This window comes from Hipposideros armiger, unplaced genomic scaffold, assembly GCF_001890085.2.
Source record: "Hipposideros armiger isolate ML-2016 unplaced genomic scaffold, ASM189008v1 scaffold_13, whole genome shotgun sequence".
NCBI classification, from domain to species: domain Eukaryota; kingdom Metazoa; phylum Chordata; class Mammalia; order Chiroptera; family Hipposideridae; genus Hipposideros; species Hipposideros armiger.
Genome location: NW_017731363.1, coordinates 2,121,028 through 2,146,593, shown reverse-complemented (window position 1 = coordinate 2,146,593; position 25,566 = coordinate 2,121,028). Strand labels below are relative to the sequence as shown.

At 43.3% G+C, this 25,566-nt stretch overlaps 2 protein-coding genes across 8 annotated transcripts in view; one reads left to right on the top strand and one right to left on the bottom strand.

Annotated features, from left to right (window-relative positions):
- Positions 1–9,529, bottom strand: part of SYAP1 (synapse associated protein 1) — a 28,564-nt gene extending 19,035 nt beyond the window's left edge. Inside the window, exons 1-3 of the mRNA XM_019666514.1 lie at positions 9,189–9,529; positions 2,662–2,780; positions 1,545–1,611 (exon numbers count right to left, since the gene is read on the bottom strand). Coding sequence (XP_019522059.1) covers positions 1,545–1,611; positions 2,662–2,780; positions 9,189–9,399 — 397 coding nt within the window. The 5' untranslated portion in view covers positions 9,400–9,529. The remainder of the gene's footprint in view (positions 1–1,544; positions 1,612–2,661; positions 2,781–9,188) is intronic.
- Positions 9,530–9,591: 62 nt separating this feature from the next.
- The window catches only part of CTPS2 (CTP synthase 2), a 106,889-nt gene continuing 90,914 nt past the window's right edge, over positions 9,592–25,566 (top strand). The window contains exons 1-4 of one of the 7 annotated variants that reach the window (XM_019666470.1): positions 9,592–9,606; positions 10,982–11,035; positions 20,440–20,644; positions 24,932–25,102. In XM_019666470.1, the coding sequence (XP_019522015.1) occupies positions 20,479–20,644; positions 24,932–25,102 (337 nt within the window). In that variant the 5' untranslated portion in view covers positions 9,592–9,606; positions 10,982–11,035; positions 20,440–20,478. Of the gene's footprint in view, positions 9,607–9,635; positions 9,731–9,774; positions 9,911–10,981; positions 11,036–13,163; positions 13,873–20,439; positions 20,645–24,931; positions 25,103–25,566 lie in introns of those variants that run through there. The other 6 variants (XM_019666462.1, XM_019666479.1, XM_019666488.1 and 3 more) reach the window with 6 other exon arrangements.

Below are 25,566 nucleotides of genomic sequence, written 5' to 3'. Positions count from 1 at the left end.
TCGCACTCTTGAGCGAGCTCTTAACCAACTGAGCCACTCGGCCAGCCCTGAGCTTTCCTTTGATTAAATAAGATGTTATATATAAAGTGCCCGCCACTTAGCAGGCACTCAGAAACTGTCAATTCCTTCTGCTCCTCACCTCCCCTAAATACCACAGATCTCCACTCATCTCTCCTCATGCATGGTACACCCTTCATCTCAGAACTCACCTACTCTCATGGTTTTTACATGACTTGACTAATAATCTGCATCTGTAGATGGAATGCTCCTTCGTGCTTCAAACAGAAATAAACTGCTGCCGGAGCCTGTTCACTGAATTTAGAGCAGTGCCGACCAACAGAACTATCTGCAATGATGGGAATGTTCTACCTCTGCATGGAACAATATGGAAGTCACTGGCCCCATGTGGCTACCAGGCACTTGAAATATGACTGAAGAACAGAATTTTCCCAACATGCCACCTGCGTCCCCTTCCCTGCCTTAGTACATGTTTCTCTTACCTGGCTGTCTAATGGGCACCTCAAAACTGAAATCACGATCAAATATATGGTGATGGAAAGAGAACTGACTCCGGATGGTGAACACACAATGTGATATATAGATGATGTATTACAGAATTGTACACCTAAAACCTATGTAACTTTGTTAACAATTGTCACCCTAATAAACTTTAATTAAAAACAAACAAACAAAAAACCCCTGAAATCTCCTCCAAGCCTTTTACCCCCATGCCCTCACAATCCCTATCTCAGAGGCACCAACCAGCTCCTACACCAAGTCCCTGAGCTGGGGTCAATTTCACTGCTTTCCATAATACCCTAGGTTATGCTAACCTGTATGGTTTATTTGTCCCAGAGAGCTGCTTCATATTTTTGAGTTTACGTAGGAACAACAATGCCTGACAGGAACTCACCACAGGACTAACCAGTTCTTTTTTAAATTTGCAGCACTGCTCAAACCGAGTGAATTATTTTACCCTACTTTGCTACATTCAAAGACGATGCGAGTTTTGTGTTTGAGCACCATCAAGCAGTAAAAGTGGGGATTTTGAGATCTTAGAACTGCAAACACTGAATAAAGCATTTATCAGTGAAGAAATGTATTAAGTTCCTCAAACCCTCATGACTGCATGACCCTCTGTCACTCCCTTGGAAAGCTCTTTCCTTTTTATCTCCTGAAGAGAATGGGAAGGGAGCCAACACTCGCTAAGTGCCCATTATAGGTACATCAGACACTGTGCTGGACATGATATAAAGTGAGAAATGAAAGCTTACTCTCTCTTTTTCAGAGCCAACCCCTCAGAGGGGCCATCACTGGCTGACCTCACCCACTATCCTAGCCAGAGGGAACGATTCCTTCCTTCATTTAAACACCGAAGCTTTACGGGTTTGTCTCCCCCACGAGTATTTGCCTTACCCAAAGAATGGGGGCCGTTTCTTACACATTTTTGTATTCTCAGAGCCTTATCATAGTGTCTACATGTAAAAGGTGCTCAATAAAATTTGGCAGGTAAGTAAGTCGTGTACAACAAACCTATACCATACCTGATTTTTTTGTATGCTGTTCCTCAACAAATTTTTTCTGTTCCTTCTGAAAATCTCCTATAATTGTCTGTCAAAAAAATACATAAGGAGTCAAATTACCTTGCAACAGCGGTTCTCAACCTGCTTAATGCCGCGACCCCTTAATACAGTTCCTCATGTTGTGGTGACCCCCAACTATAAAATTATTTTCGTTGCTACTCTATAACTGTAATTTTGCTACTGTTATGAATCGTAATGTAAATATCTTTTTGTTTTCTGATGGTCTTAGGCGACCCCTGTGAAAGGGTCGTTTGACACCCAAAGGGGTCGCGACCCACAGGTTGAGAACCGCTGCCTTGCAAGGTCTATTATTAGATAAGAATTACATTCAAGATCTGTGAAGTCTATTTGAGACATTTTATTCATTTTCTTCAAATAAAAAGGCTAAAAAAGTGGTAGTTCCTCCTTTCCACAAGAGGGAATTGTCAACATTTTTCAATTTTAAGTATACAATACAACCCCCTTTATGATGAATTAACTTTTAAAATGCAAACGTTAAGTTAAAGATTGAAATTTTGTATTATTAAAAAAATAAGACAGCTCAACTCTCATTCTAACAAATAGTATACACAACAAAAATATCTAAATAACAAGCTATCTGAAGTATAATTGATGACCTCTTTTGTTCAAATAATTACCAACAGAAATGAAATTCCCTAGGCCCATTTTTTTTACCACTATAAAAAATTAACATACTTATGCCTTAGTGTCTTAAAGGGGTTGTTCCTAATGAGGTAGGACTTTAAAAACTTAACCAGGTGATGCAAAAGTACAAATATATTCTGAAGTGGTTATCGTTGAAAATTAAACTCACAGTATGAAAAGTTTAGTATTACCCAAAGTATCAATATATTTTAGACTATATTAAAAAGAAAAATGAAGGTTATTTAAATCAGATGGCTTATATCATAACCACTTGTTACACAAAAATAGAGAAAAAATCCCAAGAATCTCAACTATTAATATTTTTATCAGAATACGATATCCTACTTTGGGTTAATAAAGTTCCTAAGAAGGGACAATATTAGCTGCTAATGAATTTCATACATTTCTACTACCAAAAGAAATTTTGATGTACCTTATCAATGATGTCATCTATCTTTCCTTCTTCTACTGATTTCTTTATCGTTTGTGCTGTTTCAGCAACTGATTCAGTTATTTTTTTTGTAGCAGCAGTCGCAAAATTGAATAGATAGTCTGTAAAGAATAAAAAAGAGTTTACGCTCCATTCAAGTACAATGGTTATTGTATTTGTAATTTCTCCCTGAAAGAGCTCTTATAAGAATCTTAAATCACAGAGCATGTTCCTTGCTAACCAGGACTTGAACAAAAAATGAGAAGCACTGACAGTACTCCACTTTCTTGTTGGATTGGCCATCCACATTGGGCCACTGATTCATCTCTTTCAAAGACCCTTAGCAAACTCCCCGGTTCTTCCCCTGCAGCTGTTTCAGACTTGTCATGCCCTTCTCCAGTCTCTAGCTCTAACTTATCTCAGTAAATAATCTCCCCTCCAACTTTACAAATAAGATCAAGGCTCCTTTATACTTTTCTCCTTTCTATACCCTCAGTATCCCATCTTTATTTTCTCCTTCTTCCTCCTGTTCAAAGAAAAAAATGCTCCTCCTTTCCTAGATTAACCTATCCTATGATAAATCTGGGGGATTTTAAATAAATAGAAATCTTGGCAAGCCCTAATCTAAATCTAAATCCTCCTTTAATAATAATGAGCAAATATGTAGAACAAAATGAAAACCGTTAACACACAAACATTCACCTTCAAGACCTTCACAAAACGAAAACAAAACTAACCTTCCTGAAGACCTGAAAAGACGTATGTGTCAAGGCTCTATTGCACTAGACTATAAAGGCCTGTATGCAGACACATATCATGTCAAAGTCCACACTCTGCACAATCTGGGCTGCAGGAAGTGACCTCGGGTAGGTCCCGGAGCTGGACTTGCTGGGGGATGCTCCAGGGCAACTGGCCTTTGAATCTCAGCTCACGGGATAGATTCTAAGGGCGGTCTTGCCTCTGCTACCTGTACCTGCTGAGGGGGTGGGGGGTGTGGGGAGTTAACTCTCAAAATGCTCAGGCAGGGAGAAAACCCTGATAAGAATGGCAAAGGGGGCTTGGCATACCTGATTAAATCCTCCCTCTGTGATACCACTTTTAGGGAATCAAATCAGGCAGCTTGTACCTGGAGCAGCAGTACAATCTCCCAATCTGAATGACCATCTCTCCCACTTCCCACATCCTTTACCATTAAACAGTCTTTCTCCCATTGTGTCTGGTGGCTCCATCTGTCAGTGACATCAACACCCCATTGTGACTATACCATAGGACGCTACTTGTCTCTGGTTTCATTCTCCCCCTCCTATTCTACATCCATATGACCACAAGAAACTCTTGAGTATCTCAAGGAGGCCTCAACTATGTTATTCCTTGTTTGAAACACTTTTATCTGCCCTCCCTTTACCTGGCTCCGTCTCCACATTCTATGGGGCTCTGCATACGCATCTCTTCTCAGGAAATGTTCCCTGGTTCCTTGACTGGAGTAGGTGCTCCTGAGATATGTTCCCTCAGCACCCATGTTGCCCAATCAACAATACTCATGACACTGTACCGATTACCTGGTGAATCTGTCTTCTCAAACCGAAGGCCCGTCCTAAGCCTGACTGGGGCAGGGACCAAGGCTGTCTGATTCACCCAGTGAGTGAACAGTATTTATTGAATGGATGCATGGGGAGTGACATCATACGTGCTGAGCTTTAGGGAGATCCTTCATTTCTTTCTGGCTATGACTAGTCTTATTTGCCCAGAGTGGTATGATCAAATGGGTACACAGCCATACTTTGTAAAACATATTCTTTGCAGATAGACAAAGAAATCTAAAGTTCTAAAAGAACAGGGTTATCTTTAAGATTTCTCAGGGATATGTTTTGAATTAGAATTGACATTTTTTCCTAAGGGAGGACTGTCATTTAAAAATTTAAAAACTGGGGGCCGGCCGAGTGGCACGATGGTTAAGAACTGGCCTGGGACACCAGAGGGCCCCGGTTCGGATCCCATAGATGAGGGCCAGTGACACTGCCCTCCACAGCTAAGATGCTGAACAACAGCTCAACCTGGAGCTGGGCTGCCATGAGTCGCCGGCGACGGCGTAGGCTGCAGCCCCTGTGGCAGTGGGTTGCCATGGGCTACCGTGTGTAGCCAGCAGCCAGCGTGAGCGGCCAGCAGCCGCAGTGAGCGGCCGTCCAGAAGCCGGCGACTGATCTGCCTCGCCCAGGAAGAGCGCAATGATGGTGCCAACTTGGGCCAGTGAAGCAACGTCCTCCACAACTAGACTGAAGAACAAAACGACAGCAACTTGTCTGTTCCCCTTCCCCCAATTCCCCAGCACTGTTCCCATCCCCCCAATTCCCCAATAAAAAAAATAAATAAAAAAGGGAAAAAAAAATTAAAAACTGGTATTTTTAGCATAATAATCTCAACTCTCAGATTTTAATGACTCCATGGGTGAAGTACACTGAACACACTAAACATGGGAGAAAGCATAGTTCTGGCCCTCAAGGAATGTCCATTTCTAAACAAACAAACAAACAAACAAACAACTTAAAGGCAACCAGAGGAACACGACTATTCATAAAACAGAGACACTCAGAGAAGGTCTCCCAGGAGTAATCAGAGAGTGGCCTGGATTCCAAAGTCAGAGGAAGAGGGAGGCAGGAGGGCATGACGAGAGATTTCCAGGTAAGAAGCTCATAAAGACGAGAAGTGGCTTATTAATTTTGCAAAGAGATTATCTGATACCAAGTTAAAGACAGTTTTTATTAAGTGGTTAGAAAAAAATTGAGACTAAGATCAGAGTTAACAGGAAGTAAAAGGAGTTCAATGTCGACTTCTGGAACGTCGGCGTGAGAGGCTCAAATGGAAGGAAAGGAAGTAAAACACCTGCGAGCGCGTGCGCATGCCTCCACAACCTTATGGAAGGAGGAGGCAGACTGTGAGCCTCGAAAGCAGTCATTTTATCTTCATTTTTATTATGTCATTTTAGTTTCACAACCACCCTGGGAAGAGTAGGTGTAATCTGCCCCGTTTACAGATAGGAAGCCGAGACTCACAGAGGATACGTGATTCGTGCATTAACATGGGGCAGACCCACCTCAGTGACTGCCCAGCCAAGAGCCTATCCCCTCCCTCCTTGCTAAAGAAACCCCAATTCTGATGGGTGCTCATCAAACCAGGGGGTGGTCTTGGGGACCCCAGACACAATCAAGGTCTTCTCATTAAGCCTCTGTTTGTTGGACTTTCTGTAATTTGCAGCTGAATTTTCTGTAAGTTGCAAATGACATCACAATAAGTAAGTGTATGAAACTCACACACAGGCTATCTGCCTCTAAGTGGCAAGCTGGTGCCCCAATCTCCTGCTGCCTCATGTCAGATGAGCAAGTGACAAGGGCTTGCAGAATTGAATGAAATGATAAAGGTAAAGGAAAGTGGGAAGGTTCTTGAAGGTCAGAAAATGCATACATTTATCAGAGTAAAGAGAGGAAGGTAGAGTTTAAGGCTTGCTGTTAGAATGAGAAAATAATCAGATAGTGATTTCCAAGGCATATAAAAGTATATTAATATTCTTCTGAAAAGGCTGGTTAATTTTTCGAAAATACCACATTTCATACAAGTTTAGAATCTTCATGTTGGAAGGGACGTCAGGAGTTACCTAACTCAACCTCCTATCCAGGTGGCCCCAATTCCAGGGATGGGGAGCACGTGACTTCTATTACTGTTATCCACATCTAACTCAGAAAACCCTTTTCACTTCCCTTGTCATTTCTACCTCAGACTAAATAAGATCTGTCCTCTTAAGTAATATAAAAAGACCTGTTTTCCGGAAAAAAACAAACAGAAACAAAAGCCTGCCAGAATTTTGAGCAACGCCCCTCAGTTTCTTCTTCTTCAAGCTACAATCTCCAGTTCCTTTCAGTATTGTTCATAAGCCGTGGGATCCAAACTCTTGACTATATGTCTGCACTCTTCGTGGTAAACCTGGGTTTGTCATCAGACCTAAACTGGGATTTTACTTCTATATCAAAGCAGACATGTAGTTTCCTATGTACACACTTTTGGAGCTCTCTTAGTTGTAAACTAAACCAGTTATGCACCTAGAACTTGAAATACATTTTCCCTACAGAAAAAGAGGAGGGTGGCCTAATCAACAGTTCCACTGCAAATACTAATAGCACTTTCAAAGGAGAAGGAACAGGAGGTGGCTCTTCCTCTATTCCTGGGCATGGAGTGACCTTAGGGATGGTTTTGAAAAAGCCAAAGCCCATCTTTGGCCACCCTCCCACTTATTTAAACTGTGCGAGCGACTCAGATATTTAACACTCTCACAGGTACGGGTATTTTTTTTTTTTTAAGAAAGAGTACAGATAAAGCTCTAATTTGGTTGACTTGAACAAAAACCAACCAACCAATCTGTGAATAAGGTTACTTTGGGGCATGAGGCCTTCAGGGAGGTAGGGAGCTTTTCAGTGAGTTCCCTCATAAACTGCCCTTCTCTGAAGCAGGCGATCATAGGAGGGCCTAAGTTTATCAGGAGGGAGGGCCAAGAGTGGGAAGGTTTGCTTTTGGATAAGGGAGTGGAAAGTAGGCCTGGGTGTCCACCACTCGTAAGTGGTGAGTTGCCTAAATTTATAAATACATTACTAGGAACCAGAAGCATTTAGGGTCGAATCTTGAAGGGAGACATTAAACAAATGTTTACAGAACAAATGGGGCTCCTACAAGATTCCATGTAGATTTTTAAAGGCTAAAGAAACTAATCTACTTAGTGGAACTCAGGCTCAGAGATGTTTAGTTTCAGCTTTCAAAACAGATGGGTCCTTTTAAAGATAACATACCTCTTAGGATGAATATGTAGAAATGAAAAAAGTATCTGATCATCTCACGTCTTTCTGAAGGCTTGTGTATAAACTAGAACCTTTACATCTTTTTAAAATCACATAAATATCAGAACCAAAAGAGCCCTCATTTATTTGGAAACTTTAAATTCACAATGTGTGTGTGGGCAGGGAAGGGGGATACTTCCATCTAACCTTGGCTTCCCCAAACATCAAAAAGAGTCTGGAGAGATCGCAGCATTAGACTCCAAAGTAGACATCCATATCGAATACACATTAAAAACTATTCAGAGGTCTTTATTACTAAATACAAACATGAAGTTCAATAAAGCCATCACCAAGTTTTAAGAAGCCAATTTTGACACTCTCCTGAAGAAAAATGAAAATGCTTCTCTAAGTTCTATGAAATCGGGTAAACCCTCATACCCTGCTTTGCCTAATGTGGCCCCACTTTTATCTAACCCAACTACTTAATATAGCCTTTCAGCTCCGGTCAAATTCATCTCCTCACATCTATCTCTCCAATAGGCCAAGCTCATTTCTTCCCAATTTTCTACACAGCAACCAGCCATTCCCTCTTTAGTAATTTATTACACAGCACTTAGTTTTATTTCTCTTGTGCACTGTTTGGGGGCCTTGGACTGAGATTACGTACAGCCATGATTCGGTTAGGTCTGTTTTCCGTGCCCCTCCACCCTGAAGTAACACTTTTTGAACGTTAGAGCCTTTCTTATTCAAACATATGTTTCTCTACTCAGGCTCCAGCCTCCCCGGGGGCTCTTGCTGTTAGTAGCTTCTTTAAAAATGCTTGCTAAATTGAATATCTACCTTTGCTACAGTTCTCGCACTTGTAGTACTGTCAGCTTTAGGGACGACTTTCTCCAAGGCGTTTTCCTTGACTGAGCTGGACACGGCCTCTCCAGAATCAGAATTAGCAGAGCATCTGTTTATCCTTCAAGCCTACTGCTTTTACTCTCTTCCCTAACTACACAGTCAACTCTGGAAAGAGAACAGGCTTTGAAATTAGACAAACCTAGGTTCAAATTCCACTGCTACCACTTACTATCAGTATAACTCAGGGCAAGGAACCTCGGGCTTGTTCTCCCAACTCACTGGGTGTTTAACAGATGAAATGAGATATCGTTCATAGAACATCTAGTACTGAAACTTGCACATCACAGACAAAAACTGGCAGGAAAATGGTCCCACTGCACCTAAACAGGAGATGAGCCGAGCGAGGCCTTTGATAACCCTTCCTCAATTTACTTCGGACAACACGTTCTGCCGCAAGGGCAAAACCGCACTTTTTCAACCAACTCAAGCTCCCCAACGGCTCCCCTCCCGGGGGTGGGGGTTTGTGGAGGTGCAAGTTGGCGAGATGAACAAAAAGATTCCTTGTCAAACCTAAAGACGTAGGGCCACACCGCTTTACTGCGGCCTTGCTCCCAATGTTTACACTTTGCAAAGAGTGACAAGTCACCAGGAACTTCAGGCACAGGATCTGACTACTCGACGAAGCTTTGGCCTTGCTCAGTTCTTCACCAACCTCTCCCGTCCTGCGAGGACCTACAGACAAGACACACCTTCCTCCACTCCCCCCCCCCCCCTCCCCGGATCAGTCGGGCCCGCGCCCCAGGGGTGTCAAAAGGAAGGTTGTGGACACTCCCCGACAGTCTGTGGTCCCGGGGGGAGACTCACTGCCGAGGCCTTTGGCCTGGTGAAGGGGATCCTGGTCCTCGGATTGCTGCGACTCCCCCTTCGCCGATTCCGCTACCGCCTCGGAGCGCTGCTCGGGTGGAGTGTCTCCCTTAGGCTGCCCGTTTTCCTTAGGCTGCCCGTCTCCCTCGGGCTGGCAGCCACCCGCCTCCGGCTGCTGCAAGCCAAACCAACTGCTCAAGCCCCGGAACATCCCGCCCTCCGGGCCGCTGCCGCGGTCCCGGTCACCGGAGACCCTAGCGGGCGACGCCTTCACAACGCGCGTCTCCCAAGGAGATGACCGGAACTGCGACCCCGGAGCAACCAATCTATTCGTCTCCCCGCCTCTAAAGCAACGCCGACGCCGGCCGCGCTGCGTCACTTCCGTCCAGGGGCCAGCCCGCTCCGGCTGTTTATTTCGGTAACTGTTACGCGCGTGGAAAGCGGAGGAAGGGCTTTTCCCACGTAGTCTCGCTCCGCCTCTTTCCCTCCATCACTGGCTTTGTAGTGACTGACCGAGGCGTGTAAACGGCGTCTTTGTCACTGTAAGCGGCTTGGCTGGTGACTTAGCCTCGCTTTTTCAGGTCCCGCTGGGCTGGCTCGGTGGAAATGGATATCTTTAGCCTCCTCCTGCGTCGGAATCAAAACTAGCCCAGAACCTCTAGGTCCAGCTACCAATTTACAAGGAATACAGATCACGGGATGCAGGCAGCAGAATCTAGCTTGTGAGAAACCATAGGACAAACAATATTGTTTATTCAAATAAATTGGAAGGGAAGGGAGAAGGGGAACCTATAGATTCAAAACGATTTAAGAGACATAATGCGTGGCACTTTGTGGATTTTATTCGAATCCTAATTCAAACAAACACGTTGGGGAAAAAAAGTATGACTTTATAAGAACTGGAAGTTTGGGCATCGGATAGATCATGAAATTATGGAATAGTTAAATTTTCAAAATTTTCATTGTGGGAGAATACACATAAAATTTACCATCTTAACTATTTTATTTTTGGTTGTTAAATGATCTTTAATTGAAATTTTCCGTTGTAGTCCTTAACTAGCTGGGCATTCCACTACACCACTGCACCCTCTATGATGTCATGAGGGTGGCGGCCATCAACATTGCAGCCCACAGACTGGGCAGTCCCCGGATATCTCTTTAATGGTTCCAGAGAGTTCTCCAGCTAAAGATCAGTGCCGCATCTGTCGGGCAACGATGACAACCTCATCAAAAGTGATATTTCCCCTGTGCCTAATGTTTTTTTGTTTCCTTCTGTCTCTTGGCGGTTCTTTGAGGGCTTTGATGATCAGGGCAGAAGCAGAAGGTACCACCTCAGTCTGGGCCTGTCTGTTCTGCATGGTCAGTTTCACTGTAGTCCTCAGACCCTTCCAGTCACGGGTTGCTTTGGCAATGTCATCACCAACCTTTTTTGAAGAGAGACCCAGAGGGCTGAATTTGGGGGCCAGGGCAGACGTGGCACTGACTTCCCAATGGTGCACCTCAGGTTTATGGCTTTGATCTCATTGGGGTCGAACCAATGAACTTGAGCGGCATGGTGGAGGCAGCTGGTGTCGGATGAACCTGGATTCCTGACAACTGAAGAAATTTGCCCCTTGGCCTCCTCCGAGCTAAAAGCTGATAGGCCATCTTAACCGTTTTTAAGTGTACAGTTCAAGTTCAGTAGTGTTAAGCACATTCACATTGTTATGCAACTAATCTCCAAAACTTTTTTTGTATTGCAAAACTGAAATTCTGTGTCCATTAAACAACTTCCCATTCTCTTCTCTCCCCAGGCCTTGGTAACCAAGCTACTTTCTGTGTAAATTTGATTACTTCAGGCACCTCAGGTAAGTGGAATTGTATCATGGTTGTCTTTCTGTGACTGGTTTATTTCACTTAGCAAATGTTCTTGAGGTTCATTTATATTGTAGCATGTGTCAGAATTTCTTTAAAATTCTGCCTTAAGAAAGGCTACCTTAAAAAGGCTGATAACATTCCATTGTATGTATGCACCACATTGTTTATCCATTCATGTGTTGATAGACATGGGAATTATTAATTTTTAAATTGTAATGGTGTGTGTGTGTGTGTGTAAATGCATTAATTTTTTGTTGTGTTTTGTTTTGTTTTTTAATTGGGGAACAGTGTGTTTTCCAGGACCCATCAGCTCCAAGTCAAGTAGTTGTTTCAATCTAGTTGTGGAGAACGCATCTCAGTGGCCCATGTGGGGATCAAACCAGCAACCTTGGTTATGAGCACTGCGCTCTAACCAACTGAGCTAACTGGCCGTCCCTAAAGGCGTTCTTTCAGAGAGCCATACTGGGATATCTACCAATGAAATGATAGGATGGCTGGCATTTGCTTCAAATTAATACAAGATGCGGGGGGGATGGTGTATGGGTGGGGATATAGATGAAACAAGCCTGGCCATGGGTTGATAATTGTTGAGGCTGGGTGGTTATACTACTATGTCTGCTTTTCTATATACCAGGGGTGCCAAAAATATGTATATACATTTTAAGAGATGTTATCTATGCTCAAGCGGTAGTTCACCATAATCAGAAGTGTCTGGACGCTGATGGTAACCACTTTGAGTACTCTTGTAATTGCAGAAGTCAAACGTGACTGGTATTCATCTTTTGTTATTGGTATATATTTGACTATTACAATTAATACAGTTTTTCCTTTTTTAAAATGTCTATACATTTTTTGGCCCCCTCTGTATTTAACCTTTTCCATAATAACATATAAACAAATGAACAAAAATCTGGCCAAGTTAACAACTACCCCTTCAAAGCAGGGAGTCCATGAACATATTTTCCAAACACAGTCTCAAGCAATCTGTTGGCGAAGGACACCCATTATTCCTCCTCCTCCTCCCACCATTTTGAGAAGAGTAACCTAGTTCCAGTGAGTACGTGGGGGATAGATTCCAATTCCGATAGCCCTGCTCTCCAGTTTTCCAGCCTGAGGTATATTTACAATTCAGGTCCAGGAATTCGGCTTAACAAGCCCAACCTGTTTTGCTTTGTTTTTCCAAACAGCTTTATTGAGATATAACTCACTTACCATACAACTCACCAGTTTAAAGTGTACAATTAGATGGTTTTTGGTATATTACACTATTAATTTTTAAAATTATAGTAAATCATATAAAACATAAAATTTGCCATTTTAACCATTTTTAGGTGTACAGTTCAGTGGCATCAATGAATTCTAACCTGTTTTTAGAGTCTGGGTATTGATTCAGCTTTGAAAGTCAAGAGACATCTTAGGAGCAATGTCATTTTAGGATTTATTGAGTCAGTGGTCAACACTTTCCAGAAAAAGGATATTTGGTTCAAGTGTGATTGGAATGAGCCCAGAATTCCAGTCAGAAGCCTAGGAGGGAGGTTCTAACTCCACCATCTAACGGGTGAATACTTTTGACTTGTTACTTTTCAAGTATCTTCTCCAAAAGGAATATATAGCGCTGGCCCTTCCAATAGCAGAGGTGGGGGCCCAGCCCATTCGGCCTCACTTTTTCTTTATCTCCACAACCACCCAAAATCATGGTGAAAGCTATGTTCCCCAAGGGACAGACAGTTTTACAATCATTCTTTTTTTTTTAAAGATTTTTTTATTGGGGAATTGAGGGAAGGGGAACAGACAAGTTGCTGTCGTTTTGTTCTTCAGTCTAGTTGTGGAGGCTGTTGCTTCACTGCCCAAGTTGGCGCCATCATTGCGCTCTTCCCGGGTGAGGCAGATCAGTCACTGGCTTCTGGACGGCCGCTCACTGCGGCTGCTGGCTCCACACTGTAGCCCATGGTAACCCACTGCCACAGGGGCTGCAGCCTACACCATCTCCGGTGACTCAAGGCAGCCCAGCTCCAGGCTGAGCTGTTGTTCAGCATCTTAGCTGTAGAGGGCAGTGTCACTGGCCCTCATATGTGGGATCCGAACTGGGGCCCTCTGGGGTCCCAGGCCAGTTCTTAACCATTGCGCCACTCGGCCGTCCCCTTCCTGCATTTTCTTAATACACAGAGATTGTTCTGGGAACCTTACTGATTCCAGTAGACATGTAGACCCCTCAGACTGTGAGCCCCTCAAAGGCAGGTACCCCGCTTGTTTGTTTGATCCTCTCCTCAGCACTCTGCAGTTCCTGGAGTGTAGTAGGGGACCGACAAACTTCTGTGACAGTGTGGTACTTTACAGTGGTTAGAACAGGGCGGGAGGACCCAAGAAAGGGTCTCCGCGTGCCAAGGGCCCAGGTCTCTGCGGGAACGTGCTGTTCACCTGGGGCCCTGCAGGGCCTTTGCTGAGTGAGCCGCAGAGGGGAGGGGCAGTCCCCAGGCAGACTAAGGCCTGGGGCCAAGCGCGTCCCGGGCAGAGGGTGACGGAAGCTCTCTGTGCCGTAGGAGTCACTTTTTAGGCGCTGGTTTGTTGCATTGCACAAATCCTGGTGTAAACCTCAAGCTCACCAGCGTGAGTCACCCGGGCCGGCGGCGACAGGAGAGGGAAAGGTGGGCGAGGAGGGCGCCGCGCACCCCGAGGCCTGCGCCGGCGGCGGGAAGAACCCAGGGGCTACTCGAGACCCCCCTAGCGGCGGCCCCCTCCCCAGCCCCACAGGTGAGCGCGGGCCAGCCGCTGGGTGGAGCCCGTCGTTCCCACCCGCCACCCTTCGGGCGCCACCACCACCACGCAGGTAACCCCCCCGCCCGGTCCTCCCCCGGACCCCCAGGGCCTCCGCGCCGAAGCCACCGCGTCCCCAGGGCCTCCCCGCCCGCGTCCCCAGCCCGTAAGGCCGGGCGCCTTTGTCCCCTCCCGGATGGCGCCAGCACCCAGTCCGAGAGAGGCGAGCGGCCGGGGGCGCATCCCCGCACCCGGCTCACGCAGACCCAGTGGGTGCGGGGCCGGGGCCGCCCCGCGGGTGCTCACTGCGGTCCAACCCCGTCGCTGCCGCGACCCTGGGTCGGTAGCGTAGCGTCTCTAGTGTGCGCTTCTCCCCTCCCCATTTCTCCGGGGCCTGGGGAGCCCCGAGAGCCCTGAGATGGCGTTGGCGGAAGTGAAGCCCCGCGTCGAGTGAAAGGGCCTTCCCGTTCCCTCCTCACCGATACGCTGGTTAAACAACGACCCTCGCGTTTCCCCCATAATTGCTGGTTAGGGCTCACTGTGCGGGAAGTACGCCACTTCTACAAAAGAGCTTTTTTTTTCCAACAATTTTTACGAATTTGATGTATAATTTACATACAATAAAATGCCCCCTTTTAAGTGTGCAGATCGGGGCCTGACAAATTATACACTCCTGTAACCACTACCCCGACATAGACCATTTCCATCCCTCCAGAATGTCCCCTCCTACCCCTTCCAATCAACCCACCCCCACCCCCACCCCCGATTTCTATCATAGCTTAATTTTGCCTATTCTAGAGCTTCATAAAATGGGACCATTCAGTAAGTACTGTCGCTTCTAGCATTACGTTTTAAATGGTTGTTGACAAGGTGTCTCTTGGTGCTTCTGATGATTTTAGTTGTTCTAGGCCTGCACTGTCCAGTGTGGCAACCACTCGCCACATGTGGCTCTTGGGCACTGGAAATGGGGCGAGTCTGCACTCAGATGTGCTGTGGGTAGACACACCTGTGTTTGGAGGACTTAGTACCAACAAAAAGAAAGAAAAAAAAGAATGTAGAATGCAAGTATTTTGGACACATTGGGTTAAATTAACTTCATCTGTTTATTTTTTTACTATGGCTACTACAGAATGTAAGATTACACAGCTGGCTTGTGTAATGTTTTTGTGGGACAGCAGACAGTGTAGCCCCTCTTTTATAGACAATTTGATCTGCTCTCACTGTATATGAGTAGATGAAAACTTCACTCTTCACATGGGGAAAAAAAAATCTCGATTCAAGGAAGTAGCTTGAAGAGCCTGCCTTTTCCTGCAGTTTTAAAAATGTTGCTTCAAACTTACTAGTTTGTTTAAAAGAGGTAAAAAAAGGACTAGGTGTCTCTTTGGTATTAAGTGATATAATCAAGAAGGTTTTTGTAAAATATCTAATGTGCTTCAAAAAGGTATTTTGTTCTTTTGAAAATATATAAAACCAGTAATTGCCTACACTCCACTTTTCTATGGCATTTTTTGCTTTTGCTAACTTTTATAAATAGGAAGTCATTTTAATAGTGTGACAGTACCAGAATAAGGCACAATTACAGCATTGCTTATTTGCCCCTTAATTGCACAGGAAAGGTGAAGTCCAAGAAGGCAGGGACCTTGACTTTTTGTTCACCCCAGGAATCCCCAGGACCTGGGAACATGCTAAGCATATAGTAGACACTGAGCAAACATTTGTGAGCTGATTGAATCAGCAAGTAGATGGCTCTGAACATAATAACAGCTAAATTAATTTAGCACTTGGGACTCTCTTATAAATGCCCACACACTTCTATGAGGCAGGCACTGTTGTGATTCCTGTGTACTGCATATGTAGAGAAAATTGAAGTTTAGAAAAATTGAAGAAGTTGCCCAGGGTCAGAGCTGTAAATGACAGAGTCAGCATTTGAATCCAGGCTCTGACTGGAGGAGGGGAGGGGCAGTTATCAAAACAGAAGAAGTCAACAGTGGGCTGGGTAAGGGAGGGCTGTGAAGAAACTACCACTATAATGACTACCTGGGCCAGGAGGAGTAGAAAGAGATGAATATTCAGATACAGTTTGTATCTACAAAAGGGAGCATGCTCGGTTTGGATTGAGACTCTTTTAAGCTAAATCTCATTCCATGAGTGGATGGCCAGGTGATTAGGGAAGAGGAACAAGAGCATTGTAGGAGACTAACTGTATTGTGTAGAGAAAGGCAGGCCCAGGGACTTAGGGAAGCCATTTGGGATGGAACATGTATATTGTGGATGGCTTCGGCTCACTCGTCCTCACCATGGTCAGCTAGTTCAAATTCAACTCACGGCTCAAAAGTGAGATAACTTTACACCTTTAAGTTAAGATAGTTTGCTTTGAATGATAAGCAGAGGACGGTACAAAATCAGGATGGGCATTCCTTTGAGGAGGACTGACAAAAGAAATGGGTAATTGAAATTGTTCTTACCTGATTGCATTTGTGCTTCATTTCCAAGTATTTTAAAAAATTGGTGAATTTGGGCCGGCCGAGTGGCGCGATGGTTAAGAGCTGGCTTGGGATGCCAGAGGGCCCCGGTTCGGATCCCACATATGAGGGCCAGTGACACTGCCCTCCACAGCTAAGATGCTGAACAACAGCTCAACCTGGAGCTAGGCTACCATGAGTCGCCGGTGAAGTAGGCTGCAGCCCTGTGGCAATGGGTTGCCATGGGCTACCGTGTGTAGCCAGCAGCCAGTGTGAGCGGCCAGCAGCCGCAGTGAGCGGCCGTCCAGAAGCCAGCGACTGATCTGCCTCGCCCGGGAAGAGCGCAATGATGGTGCCAACTTGGGCCAGTGAAGCGACGTCCTCCACAACTAGACTGAAGAACAAAACGACAGCAACTTGTCTGTTCCCCTTCCCCCAATTCCCCAGCGCTGTTCCCATCCCCCAAATTCCCCAATAAAAATCTTTAAAAAAAAGATATTAAAAAAATTGGTAAATTAATATAGAAAGTGGGATTTATACTTATTAGCTTTTTTTTAAAAATTTATTGGGGAACAGTGTTTTTTTTCCAGGACCCATCAGCTCTAAGTCAAGTCGTTGTTTTCAGTTTAGTTGTGGAGGGCACAGTTGAGCTCCAAGTCAAGTTGTTGTCTTCAATCTAGTTGTGGAGGTCGCAGCTCACTGGCCCATGGGGGAATCGAACCGGCAACCTTGGTGTTATGAGCACTGTGCTCTAACCAACTGAGCCAACCGGCCGCCCTATACTTATTAGCTTTTATTAGTTACTTTCTTTTTTTGCAGTTGTAGTTTTGTGTTAGTGGTCTTAGTTGCCCATTTGCCTGCCATCCATGACTACACAAATAACGTTGTTAAGGCTTACTTTCACATGCATGGTGAAATGGCAAGCATGGAAGGCCCCTGCACAGGTTCAAAGGAAAACCAATAGTATTCAAAGTAAAGAACACCAAGTGGCTATTGGGCTTCATGTCTGACTCTCAAACAAAAGGGTTTGAATCAGACAGCTGCAGAAAAGTCAAATAAAATTTCCTTATGACATAATATTTTCTCTTTTTTTTCCTGCTTAGATATTCCTGCGTGGTAAAACTGATAGGTAATGAAACAGATCCAGTGTTCAGCATGCTTAGTTAAGGCAGATACATTTATTATGATTAATAGTGACATTAATAGCTAAATTTTATTAAGTTCTTACTATCTGTTAATATAGGGGTCGATTTTGACCCCCTCCATACTAGGCATCAGCAAATATTTCCTGTAAAAGGCCAGATAGTAAATATTTCAGGCTTTGTAGGCCGGAGGTCTCTGTCATCACAATTACTCAGCTTTGCCACTGTAGTGAGAAAGTGACCATAGACAATATGTGAGTGGGTGTGGCGGTGAGCTCATAAAACTTGATTTATGGACACTGAAGTTTGAATTTCATACAATTTTAATATATCATGAAAAGTGCTTCTTTTGATCTTTTTTTTTTTTTTAAGCTGAGCCATTCTGCCACCTGTTGGCAGCTCAGCGGTTGCTCAGCTCGGGCCGAGAATCGAACTGGTGACTCTGTTGCTTAGAGCTCACACTCTTGAGTGAGCTCTTAACCAACTGAGCCACTCCGCCGGCCCTTGATCTTTTCTTAATCATTCAAAATGTTAACAAACATTCTTATCTTGGGGACCATAGAAAAACAGACAGTGGGTCAGATGTGACTAGTGGGCTCTGGTTTGCTGACCTCTGATCTGTATCTTAGTTCAGTTAATCCTGATAACCACCTAGGAGATTTTTTCATGTTGGCGTATTTGAATATTGATTTTTTTAAAAAATAGACTTTACTTTTTAGATCAGTTTTAGGTTCACAGTGAGACTGAGCAGAAAGTACTGAGTTCCCATATATACCCTGACCCATGTGCACAGCCTCCCCCACTATCGACCTCCCCACCAGAGTGGTACATTTGTTACAATCACCGAACCTACACTGACACAGCATTGTAGTCTGCGTTTCAGTTATTGTATTCTTCATATCTGACTCGTACTTTTTTATGTTTTCTGTCTCCATTTTTATGTTTCCTATCTCTTTGTTGACGTTCTCCCTGAGATCACTGAGCATCCTTATAACCAGTGTTTGGAACTTGGCATCTGGTAGATTGTGTGTCTTCATTTTGTTTAGTTCTTTTCATGGAGCTTTAGTCCGTTCTTTCATTTGGGACATATTTCTTTGTCTCCCCGTTGTGGCTGCCTTTCTGTGTTTGTTTCTATGTATTAGGGCTGCTATGTCTCCTGGTCCTAGTGGAGTGGCCTTATGTAGTAGGTGTCCTGTGGGGCCCAGTGGTGCAGTCTCCCTGTTCACTTGAGCCCAGTACTGCAGGTGTGTCACTTGTGTGGGTTGTGTGTGCCCTCCTGTTGTAGTTGAGCCTTGATTGCTGTTTGCATGTGAATGGGAAGGATTGGCCCTCAGGCTGATTGGTTGTAAGGACTGGCTGTGACTACATTGGAGGAGTTGTTGTGCAGGGGCTGACCCTATGGAGCAGGATTTTCTTTAGCAGGGCTCTGGTGCCTGCCCAGTGTGCCATTTGGGTGTGTCTTTTGTAAAGGTGGTTTTGTGGTGTTCTGGTGTGGTCTGAAACTGGCCACTGGGGTGTGTTGGTTCTGGGGCCTCTTGGGAGGGGCTCTGGTGCAGGCCAAGGTCAGCTGCTGCCTATGGCCTGTCCGGGGCCACTTGGTATGAGCTGCAAAGTGATCTGCAGATGGTTGCCACTTGTGCTGGGCTTGGAGGTGCCTAGAAAAGGATACGCTGCCAGCCAAGGCTGACTACCACTAGTGCCATGGTCGGGACTACTTAGCAAGAGGTATGGGGCATGCCGAGACCAGATGCTGCTTGTTTTGGGTTTGTGAACCTTTGGGAGATTTTAAGAAAATCCACAGCATGAGCCAAGACAGGCTGTTTGTATGGAAGACACTGGAAGTGGCTTTGGTGGGCCCGCAAGTTGAGTGGGATGGGGTCTCAGGGAATCACCAGAGTGGGGGAACAGTGTTGGCCAGGTCGATGGAGATCCTGATATGGCGGCCACCTGTGTCTGCATGCTGGGATGGGGGAGGGCTTCACAAAGGAACAATGGCTTCTGCCAGCATGTGTGTCTGGGAGAAAGCTGTCCCTCCAGCCCTTGTCCTGAAGCCAGACAGTTCAGTTTCTCCCCATATGTCCCTGGCACCCCCTGAGCAGCTGCCCCAGCACTGGAGCTCAGAGTGAGTGAGTCCATCAGGGAGTAAGTCCATGCGTGGACCCTTTAAGAGGAGCTCCTGGGACTCCAGCTGCCCTCTGTCTCACTCAGCCACAATCTCCACTGGTTTTTATAGCCAGAAGTTGTGGGGACTTCTCTTCCAGGCACTGGAACCCCAGAGTGGGGAGCCTTGTGTGGGGCTGGAACCCCTTGCCCCTCAGGGGGACCTCTACAGCAAGGGGTTCATATCAGAGATATCCCTCCTGATTTTTAACTACCAAACATGGGTGTGGGACCAGGCCTTCCGCATCTTTGCCACGCCTTCCAGTCTCAGAGTAGCTGCTTCTGTATAGCCTTAGTTATAGGACTTCTGTTCTGCTCGACTGAAGGCAATTCTCAATGATGGTTGTTCTGTAGTTTAGTTGTAATTTTGATGTGGTCATGAGAGGAGGCAAGCACAACATTTACCTACTCTGCCATCTTGACTGGAAGTTTCCTCCCCTGAATTCTAAGGGACTGTTATTTTTATTCCTTTACACGGGTAAGGAAACAGGCACAGAGTGGATTAGTAACTTGCCCAGGTACAGCTTGTACACATCTGTCTGACAAGAGCACCTGATCTCTTATAAATTTTACCATGCCTCTGCTTCCCAGAGAAATTTGTTTTTTCATGACAAAGTTGGTTGCATGACAGAGTTGAGGTAAATGGAAAATCAGGTCAATGGAGTCAGCCACTTTGCTTGCAGAAAGTAGCTACAGCTTCTTACATTTTGATAAAAATGAAAAGCCTAAGATAAGACTTTGTTTCAAAAGTTTCAAATATTTAGGTGAGATAGAAAAATGCAGTGTTCTTTTGAAATTCTGGTTTAACACACTCTCTGATTTACTGGCTTACGAACATGTTTCTGTTCTCTGATCCTCAATTTTATTACCTTTCAGGTTATAGCTGGGTGTTGGCACCCAGCCACTCCTCTGCCAATGAAGTACATCCTGGTCACTGGTGGGGTCATTTCGGGCATTGGGAAAGGGATCATTGCGAGCAGCATTGGGACGATTCTAAAGTCATGTGGACTCCGAGTTACTGCCATCAAAATCGACCCCTATATCAACATCGATGCCGGCACTTTTTCACCTTATGAGCATGGTATGAAAGAGAACCACTTCCTCACTTTTAAAGCACTGGGTTAAATTGCAGTTCTTTCTTGTATTTTGAATAATTTCTTTAGGATAGAGTTCCAGAAGTAGGGCTGCTGGATCATACATTATGAATATGCAGATATTCTCATGGTCATTGATACATTGTTCAGATTGCTGACGACATTCCAAATTAGTTCACCCTTTTGGAAAACAATATGTGAGGACACCATTTTCATTGTACCACTTGCAGTATGAATTAGTTTTATTTTATCATAAAGGTAATATATTTCTCTTAACATTTTATTGTTAAGAGAAAAATTCAGACAATATAGAATGTATTCTGTACTCTTAAAGGCTTCACAGAATCTGAACAATAATAGGAAATAATTTCCAATGTATTAATATAAACAACACTGTGATGGAAATCTTTAAAATTTATTTTTTTAAACACCTGGGTGCGGAATTTCTGATTTGACAGGTAGGTATGTTTTTCAGCCTTTTGACACATAATGCATATTGACAAAGGTTTTTAGGTTCATGATCCTTTATTTATAACTCCAAAATCCATAAAGTTCTGAAAATTTAAAATTCTTCATTGTTTCAAAAGTTTTGAAATTGAAAAATTTTCATGAAGCGGTGGCTATTTCTAGTCTTTATTCCACTTGGAATGTGTTTGTTTTTGGGGTGTTTTCTCATATATGGAAAGTATCTTATGTCCTTTCTATAATCAGAAAAATTCCAAATTCCAACTATCATCTTGTCTCCAAGATTTTTCCGATAAGGCTTGTGGATCTGTGCCAATTTACATCCTCATCAACAGTGTGTAAGAAGACCTAATTCCTTTTTTTTTTTCTTAAAGATTTTATTGGGGAATTGGGGGAGGGGAACAGTGCTGGGGAATCGGGGGAAGGGGAACAGACAAGTTGCTGTCCTTTTGTTCTTCAGTCTAGTTGTGGAGGACGTCGCTTCACTGGCCCATGTTGGTATTGTGATCATTGCGCTCTTCCCTGGTGAGGCAGATCGGTCACCGGCCTCTGGACAGCCGCTCACGGTGGCTCTTGGCAGCTCACACCGGCTGCCGGCCGCTCACGCTGTCTGCTAGCCACACACGGTAACTTATGGCAGCCCACTGCAGCAGGGGCTGCAGCGTACTCGGTTGCCAGTGACTCACGGCAGCCCAGCTCCAGGTCGAGCTGCTCTTCACCATCTTAGCTGTAGAGGGCAGTGTCACTGGCCCTCATATGTGGGATCCGAACCGGGGCCCTGCTGCTCAGAGCTGGTGTCCCAAGCCAGCTCTTAACCAACGCGCCACTTGGGCGGCCCAGAAGACCCAATTCTTTATACCCTTGCTGAATATTATTCTTTTTCAATTTTACTAACCTGACCATAAAGCAAAAACCAAAAAAGGGTATTTCATTGTTTTAATTTAGATTTGATTTTCATTATGTCCCTGGAATGACTTATTCAAGTCTGTGGTAGACTGTATTTTTGTTTGAAATGGTCGCCCAAAGTCCTGTGCAGTAAATTTCCCTGCTCCATTGACGTTGGCCTTTGGCCATGTAGGGTGGTTAACTCGACCTGGTTTGTTTGGAACTTTCCTGGTTTTGAAAATGAAAGTCCCGCATCCTGGGAGCCCTATTAGTCCTGGGAAAACTGGAGAGGTTGGTCGCCATATTTGGCCATGTGATTTGTTCTGTCTATGGGATATTAGTGAATATGACATATGCCTTGTTGAAGTAGAAGTTTTCAGTGCAATGGCATATATTGGCTCAGTCTCTCCTGTGCGTCTGCCCTCTGCCATGAGAACTGCCTGCCCCATACAGAGATGTATTTCTCCTGCAGCCTGGGTCCTGGAATGAGAATGCCCAGCAGACTCACAACTGGCCTACAGCCCCCATGTAACATGAGGGAGAAATCAATAAATGTTGTGTAAGTTGCTGAGATTTTAGGCTTGTTTGGTATGCAGTAAAATTGACGAATGCCGGGTGTTATGCCAACTTTCCTTTGGGTTTTTAAAATGATTTTCAGGAATACTTTGTGTAAAGTATATTAACCTATAGTTATCATATGTATATTTTTATTCTGTTTGAAATTTGTTTTAAAATGACCTCAGTTAGTTCCTGATACATTTCAATTTACCATTTATGTGATTAAATGTATCAGCTGTTTCCTTTATGGTTTCTGCCTTCGATGTCACCTTTAGGCTCCTCTGCCCCAGGAATACTTAAATATCCATCCATATTTTCTTCTGGCACTTTTATAGTTTAATTAACTTTTACTTTAACATTGTTAACACATCTGGTGTGAGTGAGGTAAGGATGTAACATAATTTTTATTTTTTCAAAATTTTTCTTCTGACTAGCCAATTATTCCTCATGGCACTTATCAAAGATTTCCTTCTTTCTTTACTGACTTGAAATATCACCTTTTATTATGTACTACATTTCTGTCTATACTTAGCTCTGTCTTTGTGCCCTCTTCTGTTCCAGATCTCTTTGTTTCTTCTTGTCTACCATTTTAATCGCTGCAGCTTTTGATTATCAAGTAGGTCAGGACGTTTCTCATTATGCCTTTTCTTTTTTAAAAAAATTTCAAAATGTTCACTGTCTTCAAGATTAACTAGGAATTATTTTGTCAAAGAAATCAATTTGAAGTTTTTGGCAGGAATTCCTTTAAATTTCTAAATTAATTTGGGAAAAATTCAACACTGAAAGTATTGACCGGCTCATTCAGGAACTTTATAAGTGGCTTTCATTTTATTCACACCTTTTATGTCTCTAAAATAAGGTTTTAAAGTTTTCTTCATGTAATTCCTATATTTTTCTTCGAAGTTTATTTCTGAATATTTTATATTCTTTGATTTGTGATAATATCTTTTATTTTTAAGTCGCATATTAAATTCCTTTATATAACAGAGACCTTTTTGGATATTTTGGTTTTGTGTATTTGTTACTGTTATTCTATATTTATATATATTGAAATGTATATGTATTTCAATCTTCCTTTACTTACTGTTACTCATTATTAGGGATTTTATTTATATTTATTTTTTGGTTTGGTAATCACACCTGTTTTTCTTCCAAATTAACTTTGGTGTCACTGTCAAGTTTTAAAAAAATCTGTTGGAATTTTTATTATAATTACATTAAATCTAATGTAATTTGAAGTTTTTAAAGACTTGTCATCTATAATTTTTCTTTCTCTTCTAAGAACATAATGTGTACATACTTTTATAATTTAGGAATTTATAATTTGAAGACCTTTGCCATATATCTGGAGTATTGCCCAACTGGATCTGGCTTGAATTATCTGAAGAGATTTCAGAGATCTTCTTTTATTTGTCAGAAGTTAAGGATGATCAAAGTAAAAAGCCTTTTCCATAGATTGGTGCTTCCTAATTAACATGAGAAAGTGGAATTTGAACTGTAAATAGAATTTGGGAAATATGAAAATATTGCAATTTCATCAATTTACTCTTTTGTCCTTCAAGTTAGAGATCTTCCCGACCACACTTAGATATCTTATAATGGAGACATAAATGAGGATATAAACAGTTTCTGATTAGGTTTATAAGCTAGCCAATCTTTTTTGCTGTGAACATCTCACAGTAGGAGTAATTGATAGAATTCCTTTCATCAGGGAGAGGTTCAATTCTTATAAGGTGGCTTTAGAACATTGGACTCCCAATTGATGCCCCCAAGTGACACTGGAGACCCAGAGACATGCCCAATAATCAGTGCAGGTACTCCTTGTGTGGTTAAGTCTACATCTATATCCTTTTTCATGATGTTGCTGTGCAGGTGGCTTATTGCACACACTGGTTTTTTTGCCTCACTTTCACTAAGTTGCCCCATGGGCTCCCTGGGAACCTGCTTTTCACCTACTGTCTGTTTAATTGTGGCTTTAATCAAGAAGGGAATCAATTAAAATTTTCTTCTGCCAATTCCAGAGTCCAGGATACCTGTGCTTTGAAGTAAATTGCTATTAATTTTAAAAATTGCTGTTTCAGAGTCCCTTTTTCATGTGGTATATGATGAGTTTGAAAAATCTAACTCTTGAATACGGAATTTCAGTAAGCATTTAAAAAAATACCATAATAGGATACCGAAATTTTTCTGATGCATTTTCAAGGATATAATTGAATTGTTAAGTTTTTTCATCACAATAATGAAATGATGATAGAATACGGCTTATAAATAAGTCTCTTAGCAGCTTTTTAATAAAATGTGTCTGTCTTTGAAAAATGATCTACTGGAAGCAAATTAAAAATGTTTACTTTGCCCTTTTTTTCTAGGTGAAGTGTTTGTCTTAAATGATGGTGGAGAGGTTGATTTAGACCTCGGAAATTATGAAAGGTTCTTGGATATTAATCTTTATAAAGACAACAACATCACCACTGGGAAGATATATCAGCATGTGATTAATAAAGAGAGGCGTGGTGACTACCTGGGGAAAACAGTACAAGGTATTATATTTCTCAAACATTAGGGAGCCCTGTGTGCTGAGCACCTACACCCTGCTCAAAATAGATGTGACCGTGACGAGGTCCTTGCACTCTACAAGTTCTAATCCTTTTCAGATCTTTTCCTTTTCCTCAGAGGTGTCAAGTTCATCCTCCATGTTTCCGCTTGTATTTTCATCCGTCTGTTTTTCATTTTTACTAGTGCCATTGCTTCCCTTAGTCCATATATTGCCTATCTGTCTCTGTCTCTCTCTAGCTTTTAGTTATAAAATCCATGGAGAACCATTTATTCGTTATTTTTACCTGATTGGGGTGCAGTTTGTTTTTTTGGGGGGTCTGTCTTTTATTTAATATGTTCTTTTTCTCCTTTTCTCTTATATCTTTGCATGCATGATGATTACTACCCTTTGAAGAAGGACAGTGTTGGGGAGGGAATGGGGGATTGAACTGGAGTGGCAGGTAGCATG